A 16873-nucleotide genomic window follows, 5' to 3' on the forward strand; every position below is an offset into this window, starting at 1 on the left:
TAAAATAAATTGAAAACACATTTTATTTCAGTTACAACAGATTTAAAAAAAATGTAATTGCATAATATATTTATAAATTAGTTTCAATTTTGGGTTTGAGGAAAGGGAATTTTTTAATAATGGGGTGAATGGGCTTGATTTATATTATTAAGAATGTCGTTTAGTATTTTTGTTAATTCTGGTTAAAATTAATAACATAGAGTTCGTGAAAAGTTATTTAATATTAAATCAATCTAAATGGTTTTTAAATTATCTGAATTTTCTTTAAATCTTTTATGTTCATGGCTCAAGTCATAATATATTTAATTATTACATATTTATGATATTGTTTCACATCAAATTGTTTTTCTAAATTATTTTTTAATTTAGATAAATAAATAATAATAAATAAATACTTGAAATTTTATTTTTTGCAGTTTTCATGTTATATGCATTTAATATTTACTCATTAAATTATTTATTTAGAAAAATTTAAATTATGTTAATATAAAATAAAAAATAATAATAACATGCAATTTATTTAAGATGGAATTTTTTTTTAAATTTTAATTTATGAATTAAGTTTTGAAAACCTTGATGTGAGCGTTGAGCACAAGGTTGTTCCGAAAATGATAGCGTCAAAAGTGGATTGGCAGCCTAACTCTCTCAGTCTCAATGCACATCTCTAATCTACATTGTAATTTTATTATGCAATTTTGACAGTGAATTTCTCTTTTTAACGAAAACACTCAATCTATATAAAAAAGCGAAAAAATTCTCATTTTATTTTGCATTTTTTCAACCCAAGGCCTCAACCTTCAGTTTAAAAAGCGCTGCATGCTGCAAACTGCATCACGCCGCAGTTGCCCTGAAATTAATAGGCTCTTTTAAGGTAAATTGTGTTACAAAAGTGCAGTGACCGCTTTGCCCTCGCGTATACTTTGTAAGGAAGAAAGCGCAACATAGTGTGCGCCACAAACTCGTTTGCCACGCCGCTTTTGCAGTGCAAACGTCTTAACTGAATTTTAAATAAATAAAATTCGTGGCACATAAGAAATATTACTTGTTATGACAGTTTTTTAATAGAAAAAAGGAACATATACCTCGCGGCTCGCGGCCCGCGCGCACATCACAATTTATTATTGACAATTTTATTAAATTCTTTCTCATTTATTGTACCCGACCGTGCAGCTGCATGGGGTTGCGGGGTTGCGCATACACTGATGATTGTTGAGGGGAGTCAGGGAGTTGGTCAGTCATCTGCCTTCTTCCTTCTGCGCGTCGAGGACTCTGCACTCTGGAATCTGGAATCAGTTGGCTTTGGAAAGGAGAGCAGAGCGGGTCGCGCTTCCTAGCTGCTGCGCATCTGTTCCGTGTTCTGCGTGGTTTCTAAACTGCCTGAATTTTTCTCGGAGACTCTCTACTTCCCACAGCTGAAAATTAGCAAGTAAGTGCCTAGTGTTTATACATGATATTATTTAAATCATCTTGAATAATAATTATTCAGACTACAAAAATTTTGACCCAGGAATTGTGTATTACTTTAAAATCATATTGTATTATTTATTCTTCTCGGTCGCAACAAATTTGAAAAGAGAAAAAAAATCATGGAAATAGAGAAAAAATGATTTATTTTTATGCCTGTTTTCTTATAATTACTTAAATGCTATATTGTACTCATTGTAATCGCATCAAAACTTCATTTTTATTTATTGCATCCGTGCGCGTTCGAAACTCTACCTACAATCCCAGGAAATTAAAATTTTCAATTCCATTTATAATTTATTGTTGAATATATCAATTTTTTCCTAACAGTTACAAAGAATCGAATAAAAAAAAAAAAATGGTTGGGAGAAATTTTTAATCAACTTGCAAAACATAAATTATCTGAATTTGTTTTGATTGGGAGATATGGAAGAAAGACCAAAGGCAAAGATCTCTCCTGAGGGTGGCACCTGCAATAATAATTTTAAATTTTACTGTTGCTGAATTTTGACATCGTTGTCTACATAGTTTGTATGGTAGCTGTGCGTTGATTCCTATGTCTGGGTTGCAAAATTACCCGTGGCGGAAGAAATATAAGGCGCGATATCAACAGTTTTCTCGAGCCACAGGTTTTATATCCGAGCCGATCAACTCCTGTTCCTGCTGACCCAATTAATTCATGGCAGGTACTAATTTAATTTGAATAAAGTATCCCTCTGCATTATCTTCATCGGCTATTTCATGAAAAATATTATTTGGAATACGAATTTGGGTTAAAAAAATTTATATAATTTTTTTTTATCCGAACAATTATTTTTACATTTTCATAATGCAAATTTTATGTAGAAAATAGAATAATTAAGTATTGATTAATTATGTTTTCAGTCTCACTATTCATTGCTTCATCACAATTATGCCAATTATGTAAATAAAATATTAATTAAAATGCCAACTTCGACGGCGCCATTCTGATTGAAGGGGTCGCGCAAATTATTCTTCTTTTAAAATACTATTGTAAAGTCAATCTCGATGAGCAAAGAGCGTCTGTGCAGTTTGTGTTTTGTTGGTCAAAGAAATAGATCTGCTGCATTTTCCGTCCCCCTTTTGAGATATAAACAGGAGCGACGCGCGCTTTTAGAGGGAGAATTTTCCACACTCGTATCGCCTAAATGGCCTAAATTGCCTCGCCAGGCGCACAAACGATTTTGTTTTGGTGTCGCCAAATGTCTTCTCTTGACTTGGAATTAGGGGAGCCAAAATCTGCGGCCTGATGGTCGCGCATTTCATAAACCCTTTAGTGAGAGGCATCTCCCAAATTCTAGCTGACAAAGCGTCAATGTCGCGGAAAATTGAGCTCCGGAAAATTTGGAGGGATTAAGTGTCGCTGGTAATTATTATATATATTGGTCGACAAATTACTCAGACAAAAATTTGCTGATTCCAGTTTATCTTTAAAAAAAGAGTAAAGACTAATTTTTATTCAATCAAAGTGATCAAAATATCGGTGCGCGCATTCATATTTTTTAAACTTTTTCATTGCGGGCAAATTTCGAATTTCGTCATCTAATATTGCGCAATATGTAATTAATACACCTGCCGGGTTTATTAAAAAAAAATTTTAATTTTCAAAAAAAATTTAAGTGAGACAAGATTATGTTTGCTGTAGGGAAAATTCGTGCATTTATTTTTATTCTTGCTCCCGCGCATTGGATAAAAAGTTAACTGCAGCGGCCAAGTCTCTTTTGATGTCAGACGTTTTAGTATCAGCAGAACTGCTAGTTGTAAACCTCTGCTGCTCTTTTTTTCCAATTTAAAATGTGTGTATCGACAGAGAAGAATAAATATTAAATGTTTTGTGTTGCGCTATTGCGATTAATTCAAATTATTGCAACCTCAGCATAACATTTTGAAGTTGTATAATAATGTTCAGTTATTGTTCTTTGCTTGCAGAAAATCTTGACAGGACGTTGTGCAAGTCCGTTGCAGACAACTTGAATTTTATTGATTTTAATTGGTGAGTTTTTCTTTTCCTTAATAAATTTTTTAGTGAAACAAATAGCTCTTCAAACTCTGTAATTTGATTGCCTTACTCCGTTACATACTGAAAATATATAATGGACTTAGACTAAATTTAAGAAAATAATTAATCGTACATTAATAGAAGGATAATTATCAATTTCGGTGTTTTTTTTTATACATTATGAATGTTTTTCCTTTAAGATTTTAATTAATTTGTGTGGAAAACTCAATGATTTGAAATTGACATCGATAGTTAGTGCAAACTGCGAATAAATAGCAACAGGTTTAAAGTTTTAAAATCATGCTTGAAGCTCATTTTTGTTACTTATATAATATGTATTTTTTTTAGTTCATAAGAAAAATAATAATGGAACGCTAAATAATTTTTTTATTTTTGTATTTATTAATAATCTGAATATTTAATTTATTTTATTTATGTTTCAGGAGCCTTTTGTAGCGGGTAGCATGTACAGCTCCTGTGAACCAATGCATCCTTTTCCGATGAAGCCGCCCGTTTGGGAGTCGCCCGTTTTTAGAGAATCCTTGCAATCTTGGATGGGCGCATTCCATAATGACCACATCCCGCAGCACAGCCAGTTTTTCTACGAAGAGCGTCTTTGTCAAACTGGTCCTCAGCAACCCCCAACACAACACGTCCCACCCATGCAGTTCAGAAGGCCACTCACCCCAAAAAGGCCTAAGCCCATCGGACTGCTCCGGCAAAATTTCAAGAGGAAACTTTCCAAGATCAACCAGAAGAAGAAAAGTTTCATTCGAAGTTTGGTGAAATGTACCACTTCCGTCTTCACAAAAGTCAAAGAAGCCCCGGTCAAAGAAAACACCGAAAACCTCAACTTCCTGCAGGCCTACCCTACAAAGAGCTTTTCGAACGCAGAGTTGCAGAGTTTGCTACCTGAAGACTGGTCCAGGGTGTGTGTGGAGGAATTCAATGAGTTTGAGGTCATTCGGCGAGAGGTCAACATGGAGCACCAGTCCTTCGAAAGAATCCACAGGGCCTTCGAAGGTCGGGTGCAGATGATCGAGAAAGTCGAGAACCCATACCTGTGGCTCATTTACCAGCTGAAGAGGATGGACTGTGAGAAGATGCACAACAGCGCCGAGCATTTCCTTTTTCACGGCACCAGCGGCAAAAACGTCTACAGCATCATCAAGAACAACTTCAACTACCGCCTGGCCGGGTCAAGTGTGGGTCACCGCTCTGGCAAGGGCGTCTATTTCACGTACAGCGCCCACTTCAGCGAGCTGTACGCCCGGAACGGAGGACGCTGCGTCCTTCTGACCAAGACGCTGGTGGGCCGCATGTCGGTGGGCTCGGAGGACACGGAACTGCCCGAGCCAGCCTGCGACACCACCACAAACGGACGCTCCATAATCGTTAAGTACCACGACAACGAGTTTTACCCGGTCCTCCTCATTCACTTGACACCACAAAACAAGTTTAAAAGCTAATTATTGATGGACTAACTATGAATAATTATTTAAGTGATCGACTGAAAGTGGAAATCTTCTCAATTTTGTTTTGTAAATATTTTAGCAATATAGAATTTTGTAATAAATAATTTATATTGAAAACATTTTACCTCCCATGTCTAGTTTTGTTACCTATTGCCTAATCGTACATATGTATAATTCATGCAGATGCATTTTTATTATTTAGAATAAGAAACTTGACCTACTAAATAGCAAATAATTCAGTTAATTAGTTTCAACTATGATAATCTACAGCTCCTTTTTTTAATTTCATTGTAAAATTTCATATTTGACAATTAAAATCATATATAAAAAAACCACTAGTTACTCTAGCCATTTTTTTTTTCAAATTTAGCATTCACAGCCAGAGAAATTTGGTCGGTAATATTACTGTTTATTATCATAGGATGGGTGATTATAGGCAACCTGCGAAACGTTTACGTAAAACAGGTTGCTCCTGTCAAATATTTCAGGCGATTTTAACTTTTAACTCTCAATGAATTTTTGATTATGACTATAAATTATGTGAAACCTGAAACTTCTGGCTATCCGCGCACGGGACTTCAACACCCGATTGTATTAGTCACGTTTGCCTTTTTCTCCCCTCAGCTTAATTCTTTTACCTCTCTGGAATCACATCAACTTCACTTCGCGGCCGTAGGGATGTTCCTTTTTGACCGCTTGCACTACTCATTTTTATTTTTATTATTTAATAGTTTTGGTGTGGAGCTTCAGAGGTAAAAACGCAAAACTAATTTTCTCAGATGATTAATTGAAAATTTAATTGTTTATTTCAATTATCCTAACATGCTATAATTTTCATTTGAAAGTAAAAATTAATAAGTTGCCGGCCTTAATAAAGCGGAGAAAGTTCCATTCCTGCCCCACAAGTCCACAGCTCTGACGCGATACTCCTGTTCGGAGCCTGCATGGTGCCATTGCGTCAGGATGGAACCGTGCGTCAGGGTGCGCCAGTCGCCGTCAAAACCACTCCGACCTTGCACCTCATAGCCCAAAAGACACCTAAAAAAATTTTACAAAGAAGTTTAATCAAATTCGAATTTCAAAGTAAATGGTTTACAATTACAAGATCTTACTGCAGAAATTAAAACATTACATTTTTCCACGATGAAAAATGGTTTTTGCATTAAATAAACAGATTGCTCTACCAGTTCCGTATGTGTTAGTCAGCGAGCAGCGCGTTTGCTCATGAAATAGGGGCACCGCAGTCTGTGACCGAAACTGGTAGAGCCGTCTTATTTTTGAATAAAATAATTGAAATAAATATTTGCGCGCACGAAAAAATTGACTTGCCTAGTTCCAACGTCTTGGTCGCTCCAAAGTAAGAGGGTTTCCCCCGGCGCAGGTTGGAGAGTTTCCAGGTTGGTCGGAGCCCTGGGCAAGGCGTCCCTGCGACTGCAGACTTGGACGAGGGCCACGCTCGGCAGACGCAGCGTCAACGAGAGACGCGGCGTAAGCGGCGCCGACGCCACCGCCCGATACGGACCCTGCGCGTCTCGCATGCGACGTCTCAGGGCGGTTTCCGGCGTGCTGGGGCTGCCGGCGTCGCGCCAAACGCGCCACGGATTCGTGCGGGCGTTGTCGAGGAGGAAGACGGTGTAGCGGACGTCAACGCATCGGGCGCCCACGCAACGCAGCGGCAGGTCCACACTGATGCTTTCCTTGAAATCTGCTTTTGTCTCGTCGCCGAAAGAAATTATCGTGGCGCCCTCAAAGTCTTCTGCATCGCTCCAACAGGCGCCGGATATAATTGTCAAACTAAAAATTAAAACATTTTTTAAAAGGGATTTTCCTGTATAATATTAACAGGTATTTTGAGAAAGAATTAATTATGGTCTAAAAAAACTGATTAAATTAAATAATAACATTTTTAGTTCTGGAGGATTAGTAACGCAAAATATTGTTTTTCTTCAATTTAAATAATTAAAAAATACATTTTGTATTTGAAAATAGCAAAAAACCACTCCCTCTAATTTAGGGGCCATAAAAAGATTCCGCGCGCAAGGGAGTGACTCGAAATGTGTGTGAGTATAATATATCCTCAGGCTAGTTGATAAGACCTGGAATTAGTTGGAACAGCTGTCCTAGCCTGTAGTGGGTGGCAGATGGTAAATTTTTTAATCCCTTTTAATTAAATTTGTAATTATATCAGACATTTCTTGGTTATCTTTTTATGGCTCATCAATATTATAATTGTTATAATTAAAAAATTAGATTTGCACCGGTCATCGTCAATACTGGTGGTAGATTCAATGCGTTTGTCGCCCAGTAGAGACAGCAAAGCCAAGCTGACGGCCACTGGCTTGAGAAAAAAGTGGGTCGAATTGTCCGACTCGCGAAATCGAGCTAAAAGCGTGCGCTGCGTGAAAAAGTGCGGCGCCTGCGGAAGAAACGCGTTGTCGTTGCTAAGAAAAGAGACGTCGTCCAGGAGACGTCCGGCCGTCCGCACCACCATCGCCGCGTATCGCACGTCGGCGCGCCACTCGCGAGGTTTCCACCACCCGCTTAATGGGTCAGCTTCACTATAATTGTATATAAAATGATCAATTTTGAGATGAAGTACAAATTTGACTCAACTCATTGGTGATGGAGAGATTTCCGAGTTTAGGGTAGCGAGCACGGATTTCTTTAATAACAGCTCGCGTTCCTAGGATGACCTTAAAACACACGTAATTACAAATTTTAGTTCAAAAATAATAATTTAAAAAAAAAAAATTGTTTTATAAGAATATCAAAATAATTTTTTTTTTTAAATTTTTCATTAGTGATCTTTGACTTTTCTTAAATTATGGAATATTAAATATTTTAATTAGTTATTAAACCACAAGAATCAAAAGTTTGCAATTAAAAAAAATATATATAGCAATTTATAAATTATTAGTTATTAGCTACAAAACTTAAACTAACTTATTTATAAATTTACTGTTTTTTTTTTTGCAAGACATTTTAAAATTGATTTATTAAATTATATCGAATTATATTATGTTTATAGGTAAAACTGATGAGTTGATTAATTTTTTGACGTTATATTTACCAAAATGTTTTTGTTAAATACCTTTTTTTATTTAATGTAATATATTTTATTAAATTCAAGGTAGTTTTTCTTTATGCTTCTTCTTATTACCTGATCAGCACTTTCGCTTCCCTTATGATGAAATGAGAGAAAAGAAAGTACGTCTTGCGGATTCGTAGTTTTCGCCACCTCGTCAAGCACCTCCCAGCAGATGCGGTGGCGCGGCCGAAAAATTCCTGCCGGTCCTCCGACCCGCAGTCCTGCATCTCTGAGCGCGTCGACGACGGCCCGGAAGTAAGCAAAGTACGCAGGCACGGTCTGGTTCCAGTACTGACGAAGGTCGGGCTCGTTCCACGTTTCCCAGCGCCAGAGCCGCGTCTCGTTGGCGCCGTACGCTGCCTGGTAACGCGCGGTCATTTTGAGCAAAAGGTCGCGCAGTCGACGGCGGTGAATCTTGCTGATGAACGTCCCGCCCGTAGGATTGCCCATGAGCTCAAAAGCAGGGCGCAGGTTGTGGCGCCGAAGATGCGCCACCGTCGAGTCCAACGTGGTAAAATTGAAGGTGACGTGTTTTTCATCACCGGGAATTTCACTTTTAAATATATAATTAGTTTCTAATTTATTTTTAAATAAATGAATTTTATCAGAATTAAGTTCTATTTTATTCAAAACTTTGAATCTAATTTTTTTTTTACTTTTGTTCAATGTGTTTATTTTACCTAGCATTTACAAAGTCCAGAAGCCAGTGGATTCGCACATGAGTTAAAGCACCATAGCGCAACGAGCCAATTATCGCCAATCCGTGGTTCTCGTCCTTAGTCAAGTCCAGTGGCCACGTCCAATTTGTTGTATTTCGTAACTCCGGGCTATGATTCATTCATTAAGTTAGTTTTAAATTGAAGTTTGCCGTAAAAGGTTGCCTTTTAATTTTTCATACACATTTTTAGTTGTGAAAAAAATTGCGTTTTTTTTTACAAAATTGTGCGGAACTTCCGCGGATTGCAGTTTTATGATGTGCAACAGAGAGTAACTAATACAAATTTATTTGAAGTTTACACAAAATAGTAATTTAGCACATTTACTTGCACATAATTAACGTGGATTATTAACAATAATATCAAATTTAGTTTAGACGCGATGACTATATGCAGTGGACAAATAAAAAGTAATAATAAACAAAAATTAATGCTGATCAAAATATCGCGTCCACTCACAAAAACATCAGGACTTGGTGTAATATGTTTGAAAAAAGTGCTCATTTGCTCAATCGATATGTCTTGGCCAAACCACCCTTCGTTATTGAACTGACCGGCACAATGTCATGAGCTATAGCTACCCCACAGACTGTTTAGTCTAAGAGCTACCCCTACATTACATTAGTCATGGGCAGCTGGCAGCAGCCTTCAAACAATTATGTAGTCGAATCAAAAGCTTTTTCCAGCCCAGACTTTTTGCTGGCAACTTATTTTATTTCATTGAAACCGCTCAATAGAAAATAGAAAAAATTAATTTAATTATTACTTTGTTATTTCCTAAAAATTGACGGCATAAAAAGAGGATCTCACCTAAATCCCGTTGAAGTCCATATGTGAGGGAGCGGCCGCACATTATCTCCGTCAGGAGTTTGCAGGTCTATTTTCAGGGCGCCGCCAATCCCCAGCAACAACGACACAAGCAGTAAAAGCAGCATCATTTGTAGTTGTGTGGCTGATCAAGAGGTCGAAGGTCCCTTGATTAATTTTGAATACTGCTTTGTCAACAACCAAAGCAACGCATCAGCAAAAGCACTCGTCATCGCCAGAAATGCATAATCAAGAAAACAAATTTCTCTCCATGCTTGAATCTTTTGAAATGGCAGTTTTCTATTTTAACAGGCAATTTAAATTAACATTTTAGTGCAGTTTTGGCTTATTGAGCTTTATATACTTTATATAACCCAAGAAGTACATCCCGCGCATTTTGGCAAAATCTGCGAGGTGGTGCCATCTATAGAAAATATATATAAACAATTCAACGAGAACTTGGGACCACAGTTAGAAATTGGTACAACTCTGTGCTTGGGACCAACTCGGAACTTAAAACTTGAGGCATAATTCATATTTATAATGGTTTTTAACTCTTCAGAGAGAAATGCCGACTTTGTTGTTTAAGAATTCAAAAAGTGGATAAAGTATTTAATAAGGAATTGTCAGTTAAAATTTGCCCACGAGTAATAATTATTTTAAATACTTTCGATATTATTTCATTCCTAATTGACTCAAACTTAAAATCATTTTCCCAAGTAATTCAAGAGATGTGTATTTTCAGTAGGTAAAACTCATGTATAACCAAAATTTGGTATTTAATGGTCATCCTTATATTAACACAGAAGCATTCTTTTTGAAGTCAAACGTCCAGAGGGAAATTATTTTTTCTGTGGAGCCTTCTGCGTTCTGGCTGCTGCTCTCTCAGCGGCCCTCTTCAGCTGCTGGGCTGGCTTCAGGTTGTGCTTGCGGGAAAATTTAAGGTTCTTCAGGAATTTGGAGTCAACCTGCAAAAAATGTGAACAAATTTGAATGAGTTTTTTTCTGCACCATATATAAGAGACTATTAAATAAAATTAAAAAACTGAAAAGATTTGGATATTTCAACTTACGCCACGGGTGTGATCGCTTCTGAACCTCTTGGGCTTCTTGATTCCATTTCTGTGGTCCTTACGGTCTATAAATTAAAATAAAGGTTTTTATTAAAATCCACCAATTTCACTGGAAATTATAATTATAATGCATAAGCTCCAGTGCAAAAATACGGGAGACAAATAACTCTTCAAATGATTGTCAATGAAAATATAATTTTTTTATGTACATAATTGTAAAACAATGCAAAATTATTTATTTCGTCAAAATTAAACTGTGATGCCAACAAAAGTTGTATCCTAATTTATTTATGGTCCATTTACATTTACAACTCTGACAAGCCGCTTTTGTTTAGAGTTTTTACCAACATGCATTAAAAGGCCCAGAGGCCAGAAAAAATTATTTTTCTAAAACTAAAAGACTAAGAAAAAATCAAGGAATTGGGAAATAAATTGCGATGAACAAAATCTTCATTTATACTTACGCTGGTTGTGCGCCGTGTGGTTCTTCGACTTTGCCATGATTTGTTAAGATTTCTGAAATAAAATAAGAACAACTTTTCAGTCAGAGGTTGTAAACAAGAAACATGCTGGCAAAATGAGAAACGACGGGATCGCTAGCTTTTCGTAGTGAATTTAACGATGAATACGCGAACGACACAAAAACTAATTGTGCGAAACATTAAAAGAGATATTTATGAACGCGATGAATTCATAAAATATTACAATTCACATAATTTAAAGAAGATGATCGAGGATAAAATAAATTATCTCACCTCTACGCACGGGAAACACAACACGAAAGTCGAAATTTTACGATCGTATAAAGTGGGCGTAACGAAAACAAAGTTTTAAAAACCACACCCCCTCTTTGGCCGTCAAAGGAAGAAACGTCATGTTTGTTTATTTTTAATTTACTACATACTTGTTACTTGTATTTTTTTCGTGGATTCAAGTTATCTTTAAAAAGAAGGCTAATTTTTTTTAGTAGATAAAATCATATTTGATAAAATCACCAATCTACAGTATTGTTTGATTATTTCTTAAAATTAAAATTTTATTGCAATAGGTGAAGCCGGCAAAATCCTCTCCATAATTGTTTTGACGTGTCTCTTTTGGTCCGAAGTCGAGGAATTTTTTTAACAACAGCGCTGCACGGGATAGACGCAGCAAGATGACGATGCTCATGCAGTGGCTGCAGATTTTGGTGCCTGCTGGCGTTTTGTGGGCCACCGTGACCTACACGGCACTCAAGGATAAGCCATTCCAGGACCAGGGTTCACCTTTTGTACAGCTCATCATTCTTTTACCGTTCCTGGCAGTCATAGCTCTAGGGGTGAGAGCAACTAATATTTCTCACCAATACATTTTTGCCTTACTCAAATATAAAAAAAACTACATTACCCTGAGATTAAAAAAAAAATGTTAGTAAATTAATTTACTTTTTCTTATCATTTTTTCAGTTGTATGCCGTTTTTACTGTTCTGTGGAAAACGTTATATTTTAATGACTGCACAGAAGCATCAGAGGATTTGAAAAAGGTGAAATAATTTTTTTTTTTAATTTCATTAATAACTTGTGTTTAATTATTTGTTTTTTCAGGACATAGCTGAAGCAAAAGAATTTTTGAAGAAGAATAAATTAATTGACACTGAAGAATAGTCCATCACAATTATATACACACTAACTACTCATGTTCTGATGTTGAAATCAAATAAAATATTTTTGTCAGGTTAAATTTTTTTAAATGGAAATGATTTCCTTTGAAGATGTGAGAAATTTCAATATACATAATGGAATTGCATGGAATAACATTTAAATTTTGAAACCATCTTGCAGAAAATGTTCAAAGGCTAAAATTATTGCTCAACCAAAACTTAAAATTAACTTGCACACAGTACCAAATCTGTAGATCTAACTAAGGCCTGGTGGCTCCAGTCTGAATCTGCTCCTCAGAAAAATGCGTTTTGCCAAATTTTAGCGACTCGGACTTTTATCGAAAGGGCATGTCGAGGCAGGCCCCGTCTTCTTGACCTCTGAGTGGAAGTTGTGCAGTCCAGCTTCGATTTCCTTCATGACTGCCTTGTGATCATTTTGCAAACCTTTAAGCAATTTTAAAATACAATCCGCAATTTTTTGAAAATATTAATTTACGGATGATTTTGTTCCTGGCATGTCGTACTTGATAAACGTCAATGTCGTTCCTCGGAAAATCCTCACCATCAACAAGGGTTCCGTGCATCCCAACGTTTCCATTCTAAAAATATGTATTGCACACAATAATACAAATGCTTAAAATTAAGCTATCAATATATGTATTATAAATTTTAGCCGTGTGGTAATTAAATTTTGTGTCTAACTAAATTTAACAACAAAGAAGGGAATTTAATATTTTTCAGATGACGTTAATTTTTCACCGTTCGTAGGATGTCGTGGAAACATTTTATCTCCGCCTCGATTGCCTCTTTTTGTTTCATAAGCTGCAAGACCGCGTTCCTGGCAGAATCTGCAGACTCATCTGAGAGGAAAATGGGTTAATTTCACAAATTTGTTAAACGAAGTTAATTAATCACCAGTTTGACGGTTCATATTGCTCACTCTTGAAGTCTTTGAAAGAAAATAAAGGAGATCGCGCAGTGCTTTATCCGTTTTTCGATTGCGAAGGTTTGAAGAAACAAAGTGTAAAATTGTGAGTTTCTGCGCTCTTCTCGACGTCTTGTTTTCAAATTTCCGAATAAAATTTTGCGGAAGGCTGCTGAGAGTCGACCACTGCCACCTATCAGCCAATGAGATAACTCAGGTCTATGACGTAGCCACGTCTATCAACCAATAGGAGTTCAGGAATGGAATTTTGCCGCTGATTGTCAACAACAACAAGAATTTTCTCCAGAAACAAAAAATTTGGTCGAAATTAAACTCGTTAAGGCCGGACTTTGATGTTTTAAGTGTTTTAAAACAAATATCAGGTTCGAAGTCAATCCATCATTAAAAAAAATATGCAATTTTTATAATATTTTATAAATTACAGATCTTCCAGAAGAATGTCTGACGAACAAGTTGAGGAAAAACCTAACGTTCCTTTCATTTTTAAGAAAGTTAACAGGAAAGCTGTCGCACGAAAGCGTCAAGACAGCGACGCTGAAAAAAGTGGTAAGATTTTTTATCTCATATCCTTGAGAGCAGCTTGAGAGGTTGTCGAATAATTGTATTGAGTGTGTAAATATTTGAGTTTTAACACATAATTTCCGTCATTTATTCATTTATTTTTCTAGTGGTTATATTTTGTGCATATTAATTTATTTATTGCAGCAATCTTGCTCTTGAAAATAATGCTAAATTAAGGATGTATAGCTTATAGTTTGATGAATAAAAAGTCAGTCAAAATCTTAAACGTGTATTAAATTTGCAGCGTCCAGTGCTGAAAGTGATGGAAGCGGGGACGAATCCCAAGTTGTGCGAAACCAAAAACGACGGAGACTCGGAAATCCTCTTGTTCAAAGGGTAACTTTTTATCACTTGCAAAATTTGATGATTGAAATTGTGATAAAATGTTATTGCAGTCGAACATAGCCAAGGCCAAGACAAAGCAAAAAGTTGGCAATGACTCCAGTACAAGCGAAAGTGAGGAAGAAAGCGTTGTTGGTGTTCAGTACAAATCGAGAGGCGCTGCCACAAACGAAGGGCCAAATGATCAGGGAGCAACGGCAACTCTAGAGACGGAAACGGATTTTTCCAAGGATGCTCAGGCCATTTACGAGAGATCTCTTGCTGTGAATAAAGTAGGTTGATTTTCATTTAAAGCCTCTAATAAAAATATTAAGATTATTTTTTTTCTCTGAAAGGAATTGAAAGGAAAAGAAGATGACAAAATTTACCGAGGAATGGCAAATTACGCGCAGTACTATGAAAAGAAAGACACGGCCCAAGGAAATGCTGCCAGTGGATCAGTGAGTTTAAAATTATGTAGTTTAATTGATTTTATTAACTTTTTAAACCCAACTGCTTAGGTTCGGAAAGGTCCGATTCGAGCTCCTGCCAATTTGAGAGCAACAGTGAGATGGGACTACCAGCCTGACATTTGCAAAGACTATAAGGAGACTGGCTATTGCGGCTTTGGAGGCAAACCCATTTGAAGTTACCTGCTTTCAAATTATTCAGCTAATATCTTTCCAACAGACAGCTGCAAATTCTTGCACGACCGCTCAGACTACAAGTTCGGCTGGCAATTAGAGCGCGAGTCTGCTGAAGGTACTTACGGGGCAGATGACGAAGATGCGTCCAAGTATGAAATCCACTCCGACGAAGAGGAGTTGCCCTTCAAGTGCTGGATTTGCAGGGATTCTTTCAAAAATCCAGTGGTTTCCAAGTAAATTATTTTAATGATAATTGAATTTAAATTGAAATGATTATAATCTACTTTATAGGTGCAAACATTACTTTTGTGAGAAGTGTTTCCTGGACAACTACAAGAAGTCTTCAAAGTGCGCCGTGTGCAACGCTCAGACTGGAGGAGTCTTCAAGCCGGCAAACGAAATCATTGAGAGAATGGCCGGAGAACAAGGTCAGCAAGAAAAGGCTCAACAGAAATCTGACGAATCTGCTGAAGATTCTGATTGACAGAGGGACTGTGTTTTTCAGACGTAATGAAAAAGTAAGATTTATGCTCTTATAAACAATATATATTTATTTCATCATCTGCAAGTTCCATCATAAATAATATAATTTAGTACAATTTCTACTGTTGGGGGTGTTCGATTCCACGCACCGTGTATCCATAGCCATATTGGGGAGCAGCCTGAAAGTAAAAAAATGTGACTCAAAATCATTTAATTCTAATGATGAAATCCATTGGAAACTGGTCTATGGTTTAAAATTTAGAAATCTCTTTCCAAATTAAAATTTGCACTTACAACATTGACGGTGAAGATTTGCTCGCGGAAGATACGTGCCTCGGCAGGGGTCAGGGGAGGCAGAGGTGGCAGGTGCTGCTGGTAGGAGATGGCGTTGGTGGCAGCAACTCCTGCGTGGTAGGCAAGGACCTCTCCTCTCTTGGTGGCGGGCAGCAGGTTCATCTTGTGGTAGGGTGTTTCAGGGGCAGGGGGAGCGGTGGGGCCGTTGCGCACCATCGAGTGGCTGACGCGGCTGCTGGACTGCTCGTCATGCTGGGTCTGGCCCTGGTAGGCATATCGGACGGCACCGTTGTTCAGGGTGGTGATCTGTTGCTTGAGTTCGTGATCGGCAGGGATCGCCTCGGTTGAAGGGGCATCTTCTTCGGTTGGCTCGTTCTCAACAGGGGTCTCTTGGGCCTGGATATAAATTTGTGTTCAAAATGTCCAGGTTTTTTACACCAAAAAAAAGTTATTAGAATGAAGGAATAATGAAGGAATTTTAAACTTTCGTGCAAAATAAATAGAAAAGAAAATCACTGATTAATATGAAAAAATACCAATTGCAGAGAAATAATAAGTTACTATCTTTAATTTATGTTTAAACTACCATAAAATTATAATTAAAATGTATACTCACATTATTGATGGTGGGCTGCTCAGCAGATTTTTCAGGTACAAGGTTCTCGGCAGTGGTCGTAGGTCCTTCGACATCTTCGACTGCGTTTTGGTTGAAGTAATTGAGGGAGAGCTGGTACTCGGGCTGATTGATGTTAACGAGGGAGGCTGCAGGCATCGAGTAAGCCACGGCAGCGAAGCCCAGAACGATCGCAAAAATCTGAGAATTTTTTGTTCTTGTTAATGAGAAAAACTTTTTATAATTCTGCACAACTCACAACTTTGCTTGCCATGTTGTTCAGGTGGTGGATGACTGAATGCCTTCTAGGCAGGGATGCATCTTTTTATACTCCCGAGAGCACTTTCTCTAGTCGCAATGTTACATCAAAGATGTTACGGATGCGAATGCAATTCCAATTGTGGGGCAAGGTTGAGGGTGTCGAATAGCCGGTCGTTTTGCACAGGTCTGCGGCGGCGGCTTTTTGCATAACAGCACGCAGCGCCTGGGCATATTCCACCAGAGGAGCTTAAATTTCACTGTATCGGCTTTTGTCGAGAGTGTATCTTGTGTTTGACAAGTGATCAATTGAGATGTTCTACAAATAAATCAGCAATAATTAAATCATTATGATTAATTGATGTACGAGAAAGCTGATTTGTACAAACATCCTTTTCAAAGTTAATTCTGCTTATTTTCTTTTTTATATGGAAAACATAAATTTAAAAATCTGCAAAATATTTATTTGT

General features: G+C 37.2%; 7 protein-coding genes across 8 annotated transcripts; 3 read left to right on the forward strand and 4 right to left on the reverse strand.

The window, feature by feature from the left end:
* The first annotated feature begins 1298 nt into the window (after positions 1-1298).
* On the forward strand, positions 1299-5006 carry LOC132202663 (protein mono-ADP-ribosyltransferase PARP14-like). The gene is made up of 3 exons (XM_059629723.1): positions 1299-1426; positions 3415-3478; positions 3928-5006. Exon 3 carries the CDS (start codon positions 3949-3951, stop codon positions 4951-4953), a length of 1005 nt encoding a protein of 334 aa, XP_059485706.1. The 5' UTR covers positions 1299-1426; positions 3415-3478; positions 3928-3948; the 3' UTR covers positions 4954-5006.
* A 727-nt stretch (positions 5007-5733) lies between these two features.
* Positions 5734-9751, reverse strand: LOC132202662 (alpha-L-iduronidase). Its single transcript, XM_059629722.1, has 7 exons — positions 9574-9751; positions 8728-8874; positions 8120-8600; positions 7573-7652; positions 7218-7517; positions 6289-6753; positions 5734-5997 (listed from the first exon to the last, which is right to left on the reverse strand). The coding sequence occupies exons 1-7, from the start codon at positions 9699-9701 to the stop codon at positions 5811-5813; spliced, it is 1788 nt and encodes a 595-aa protein (XP_059485705.1). The 5' UTR covers positions 9702-9751; the 3' UTR covers positions 5734-5810.
* Positions 9752-10332: 581 nt separating this feature from the next.
* LOC132202385 (uncharacterized) lies at positions 10333-11473 on the reverse strand. Its single transcript, XM_059629258.1, has 4 exons — positions 11399-11473; positions 11108-11159; positions 10644-10708; positions 10333-10538 (listed from the first exon to the last, which is right to left on the reverse strand). The coding sequence occupies exons 2-4, from the start codon at positions 11142-11144 to the stop codon at positions 10413-10415; spliced, it is 228 nt and encodes a 75-aa protein (XP_059485241.1). The 5' UTR covers positions 11145-11159; positions 11399-11473; the 3' UTR covers positions 10333-10412.
* Positions 11408-12353, forward strand: LOC132202384 (probable dolichol-phosphate mannosyltransferase subunit 3). Its single transcript, XM_059629257.1, has 4 exons — positions 11408-11519; positions 11692-11958; positions 12086-12163; positions 12225-12353. The coding sequence occupies exons 2-4, from the start codon at positions 11797-11799 to the stop codon at positions 12282-12284; spliced, it is 300 nt and encodes a 99-aa protein (XP_059485240.1). The 5' UTR covers positions 11408-11519; positions 11692-11796; the 3' UTR covers positions 12285-12353.
* Positions 12188-13378, reverse strand: LOC132202383 (26S proteasome non-ATPase regulatory subunit 9). Its single transcript, XM_059629256.1, has 4 exons — positions 13196-13378; positions 13040-13140; positions 12777-12879; positions 12188-12724 (listed from the first exon to the last, which is right to left on the reverse strand). The coding sequence occupies exons 1-4, from the start codon at positions 13209-13211 to the stop codon at positions 12600-12602; spliced, it is 345 nt and encodes a 114-aa protein (XP_059485239.1). The 5' UTR covers positions 13212-13378; the 3' UTR covers positions 12188-12599.
* A 49-nt stretch (positions 13379-13427) lies between these two features.
* LOC132202381 (E3 ubiquitin-protein ligase RNF113A) lies at positions 13428-15721 on the forward strand. 2 transcript variants are annotated; one of them, XM_059629253.1, is made up of 9 exons: positions 13428-13588; positions 13651-13772; positions 14032-14123; positions 14183-14401; positions 14465-14569; positions 14630-14741; positions 14799-14988; positions 15047-15273; positions 15350-15721. In XM_059629253.1, the coding sequence occupies exons 2-8, from the start codon at positions 13664-13666 to the stop codon at positions 15237-15239; spliced, it is 1020 nt and encodes a 339-aa protein (XP_059485236.1). In that variant the 5' UTR covers positions 13428-13588; positions 13651-13663; the 3' UTR covers positions 15240-15273; positions 15350-15721. The 2 variants fall into 2 exon arrangements, with proteins under 2 accessions (XP_059485236.1, XP_059485235.1); XM_059629252.1 differs by having other exon boundaries at positions 15047-15445.
* LOC132202382 (uncharacterized) lies at positions 15178-16679 on the reverse strand. Its single transcript, XM_059629254.1, has 4 exons — positions 16405-16679; positions 16149-16346; positions 15533-15928; positions 15178-15417 (listed from the first exon to the last, which is right to left on the reverse strand). The coding sequence occupies exons 1-4, from the start codon at positions 16417-16419 to the stop codon at positions 15358-15360; spliced, it is 669 nt and encodes a 222-aa protein (XP_059485237.1). The 5' UTR covers positions 16420-16679; the 3' UTR covers positions 15178-15357.
* Positions 16680-16873: the final 194 nt, after the last annotated feature.

This window comes from Neocloeon triangulifer, unplaced genomic scaffold (assembly GCF_031216515.1).
Source record: "Neocloeon triangulifer isolate White Clay Creek 2 clone unplaced genomic scaffold, ASM3121651v1 ptg000015l, whole genome shotgun sequence".
Taxonomy (NCBI): domain Eukaryota; kingdom Metazoa; phylum Arthropoda; class Insecta; order Ephemeroptera; family Baetidae; genus Neocloeon; species Neocloeon triangulifer.

Excerpts from the sequence above, each read along its gene's own strand:
- LOC132202383 (XM_059629256.1), bottom strand. Across the intron at positions 12,880-13,039 it reads TCCACGACATCCTACGAACG|AATGGAAACGTTGGGATGCA; the intron begins GTGAAAAATTAA and ends ACATATTTTTAG. Across the intron at positions 12,725-12,776 it reads TGCCAGGAACAAAATCATCC|GTTTGCAAAATGATCACAAG; the intron begins GTAAATTAATAT and ends AATTGCTTAAAG.
- LOC132202384 (XM_059629257.1), top strand. The coding sequence starts at position 11,797 with ATGACGATGCTCATGCAGTGGCTGCAGATTTTGGTGCCTGCTGGCGTT. Across the intron at positions 11,959-12,085 it reads TGGCAGTCATAGCTCTAGGG|TTGTATGCCGTTTTTACTGT; the intron begins GTGAGAGCAACT and ends TCATTTTTTCAG. Across the intron at positions 12,164-12,224 it reads CATCAGAGGATTTGAAAAAG|GACATAGCTGAAGCAAAAGA; the intron begins GTGAAATAATTT and ends TTGTTTTTTCAG.
- LOC132202382 (XM_059629254.1), bottom strand. Across the intron at positions 15,929-16,148 it reads AGCAGCCCACCATCAATAAT|GCCCAAGAGACCCCTGTTGA; the intron begins GTGAGTATACAT and ends ATTTATATCCAG. Across the intron at positions 15,418-15,532 it reads AAATCTTCACCGTCAATGTT|GCTGCTCCCCAATATGGCTA; the intron begins GTAAGTGCAAAT and ends TTTTACTTTCAG.
- LOC132202381 (XM_059629253.1), top strand. The coding sequence starts at position 13,664 with ATGTCTGACGAACAAGTTGAGGAAAAACCTAACGTTCCTTTCATTTTT. Across the intron at positions 14,124-14,182 it reads GAAATCCTCTTGTTCAAAGG|TCGAACATAGCCAAGGCCAA; the intron begins GTAACTTTTTAT and ends ATGTTATTGCAG. Across the intron at positions 14,570-14,629 it reads GAAATGCTGCCAGTGGATCA|GTTCGGAAAGGTCCGATTCG; the intron begins GTGAGTTTAAAA and ends CCAACTGCTTAG.
- LOC132202662 (XM_059629722.1), bottom strand. The coding sequence starts at position 9,701 with ATGATGCTGCTTTTACTGCTTGTGTCGTTGTTGCTGGGGATTGGCGGC. Across the intron at positions 8,875-9,573 it reads TGGACTTCAACGGGATTTAG|CCCGGAGTTACGAAATACAA; the intron begins GTGAGATCCTCT and ends AATGAATCATAG. Across the intron at positions 7,518-7,572 it reads AATCTCTCCATCACCAATGA|TGAAGCTGACCCATTAAGCG; the intron begins GTTGAGTCAAAT and ends ATACAATTATAG.
- LOC132202385 (XM_059629258.1), bottom strand. The coding sequence starts at position 11,144 with ATGGCAAAGTCGAAGAACCACACGGCGCACAACCAGC. Across the intron at positions 10,709-11,107 it reads CCACACGGCGCACAACCAGC|ACCGTAAGGACCACAGAAAT; the intron begins GTAAGTATAAAT and ends TTTAATTTATAG. Across the intron at positions 10,539-10,643 it reads GAAGCGATCACACCCGTGGC|GTTGACTCCAAATTCCTGAA; the intron begins GTAAGTTGAAAT and ends CATTTTTTGCAG.
- LOC132202663 (XM_059629723.1), top strand. The coding sequence starts at position 3,949 with ATGTACAGCTCCTGTGAACCAATGCATCCTTTTCCGATGAAGCCGCCC.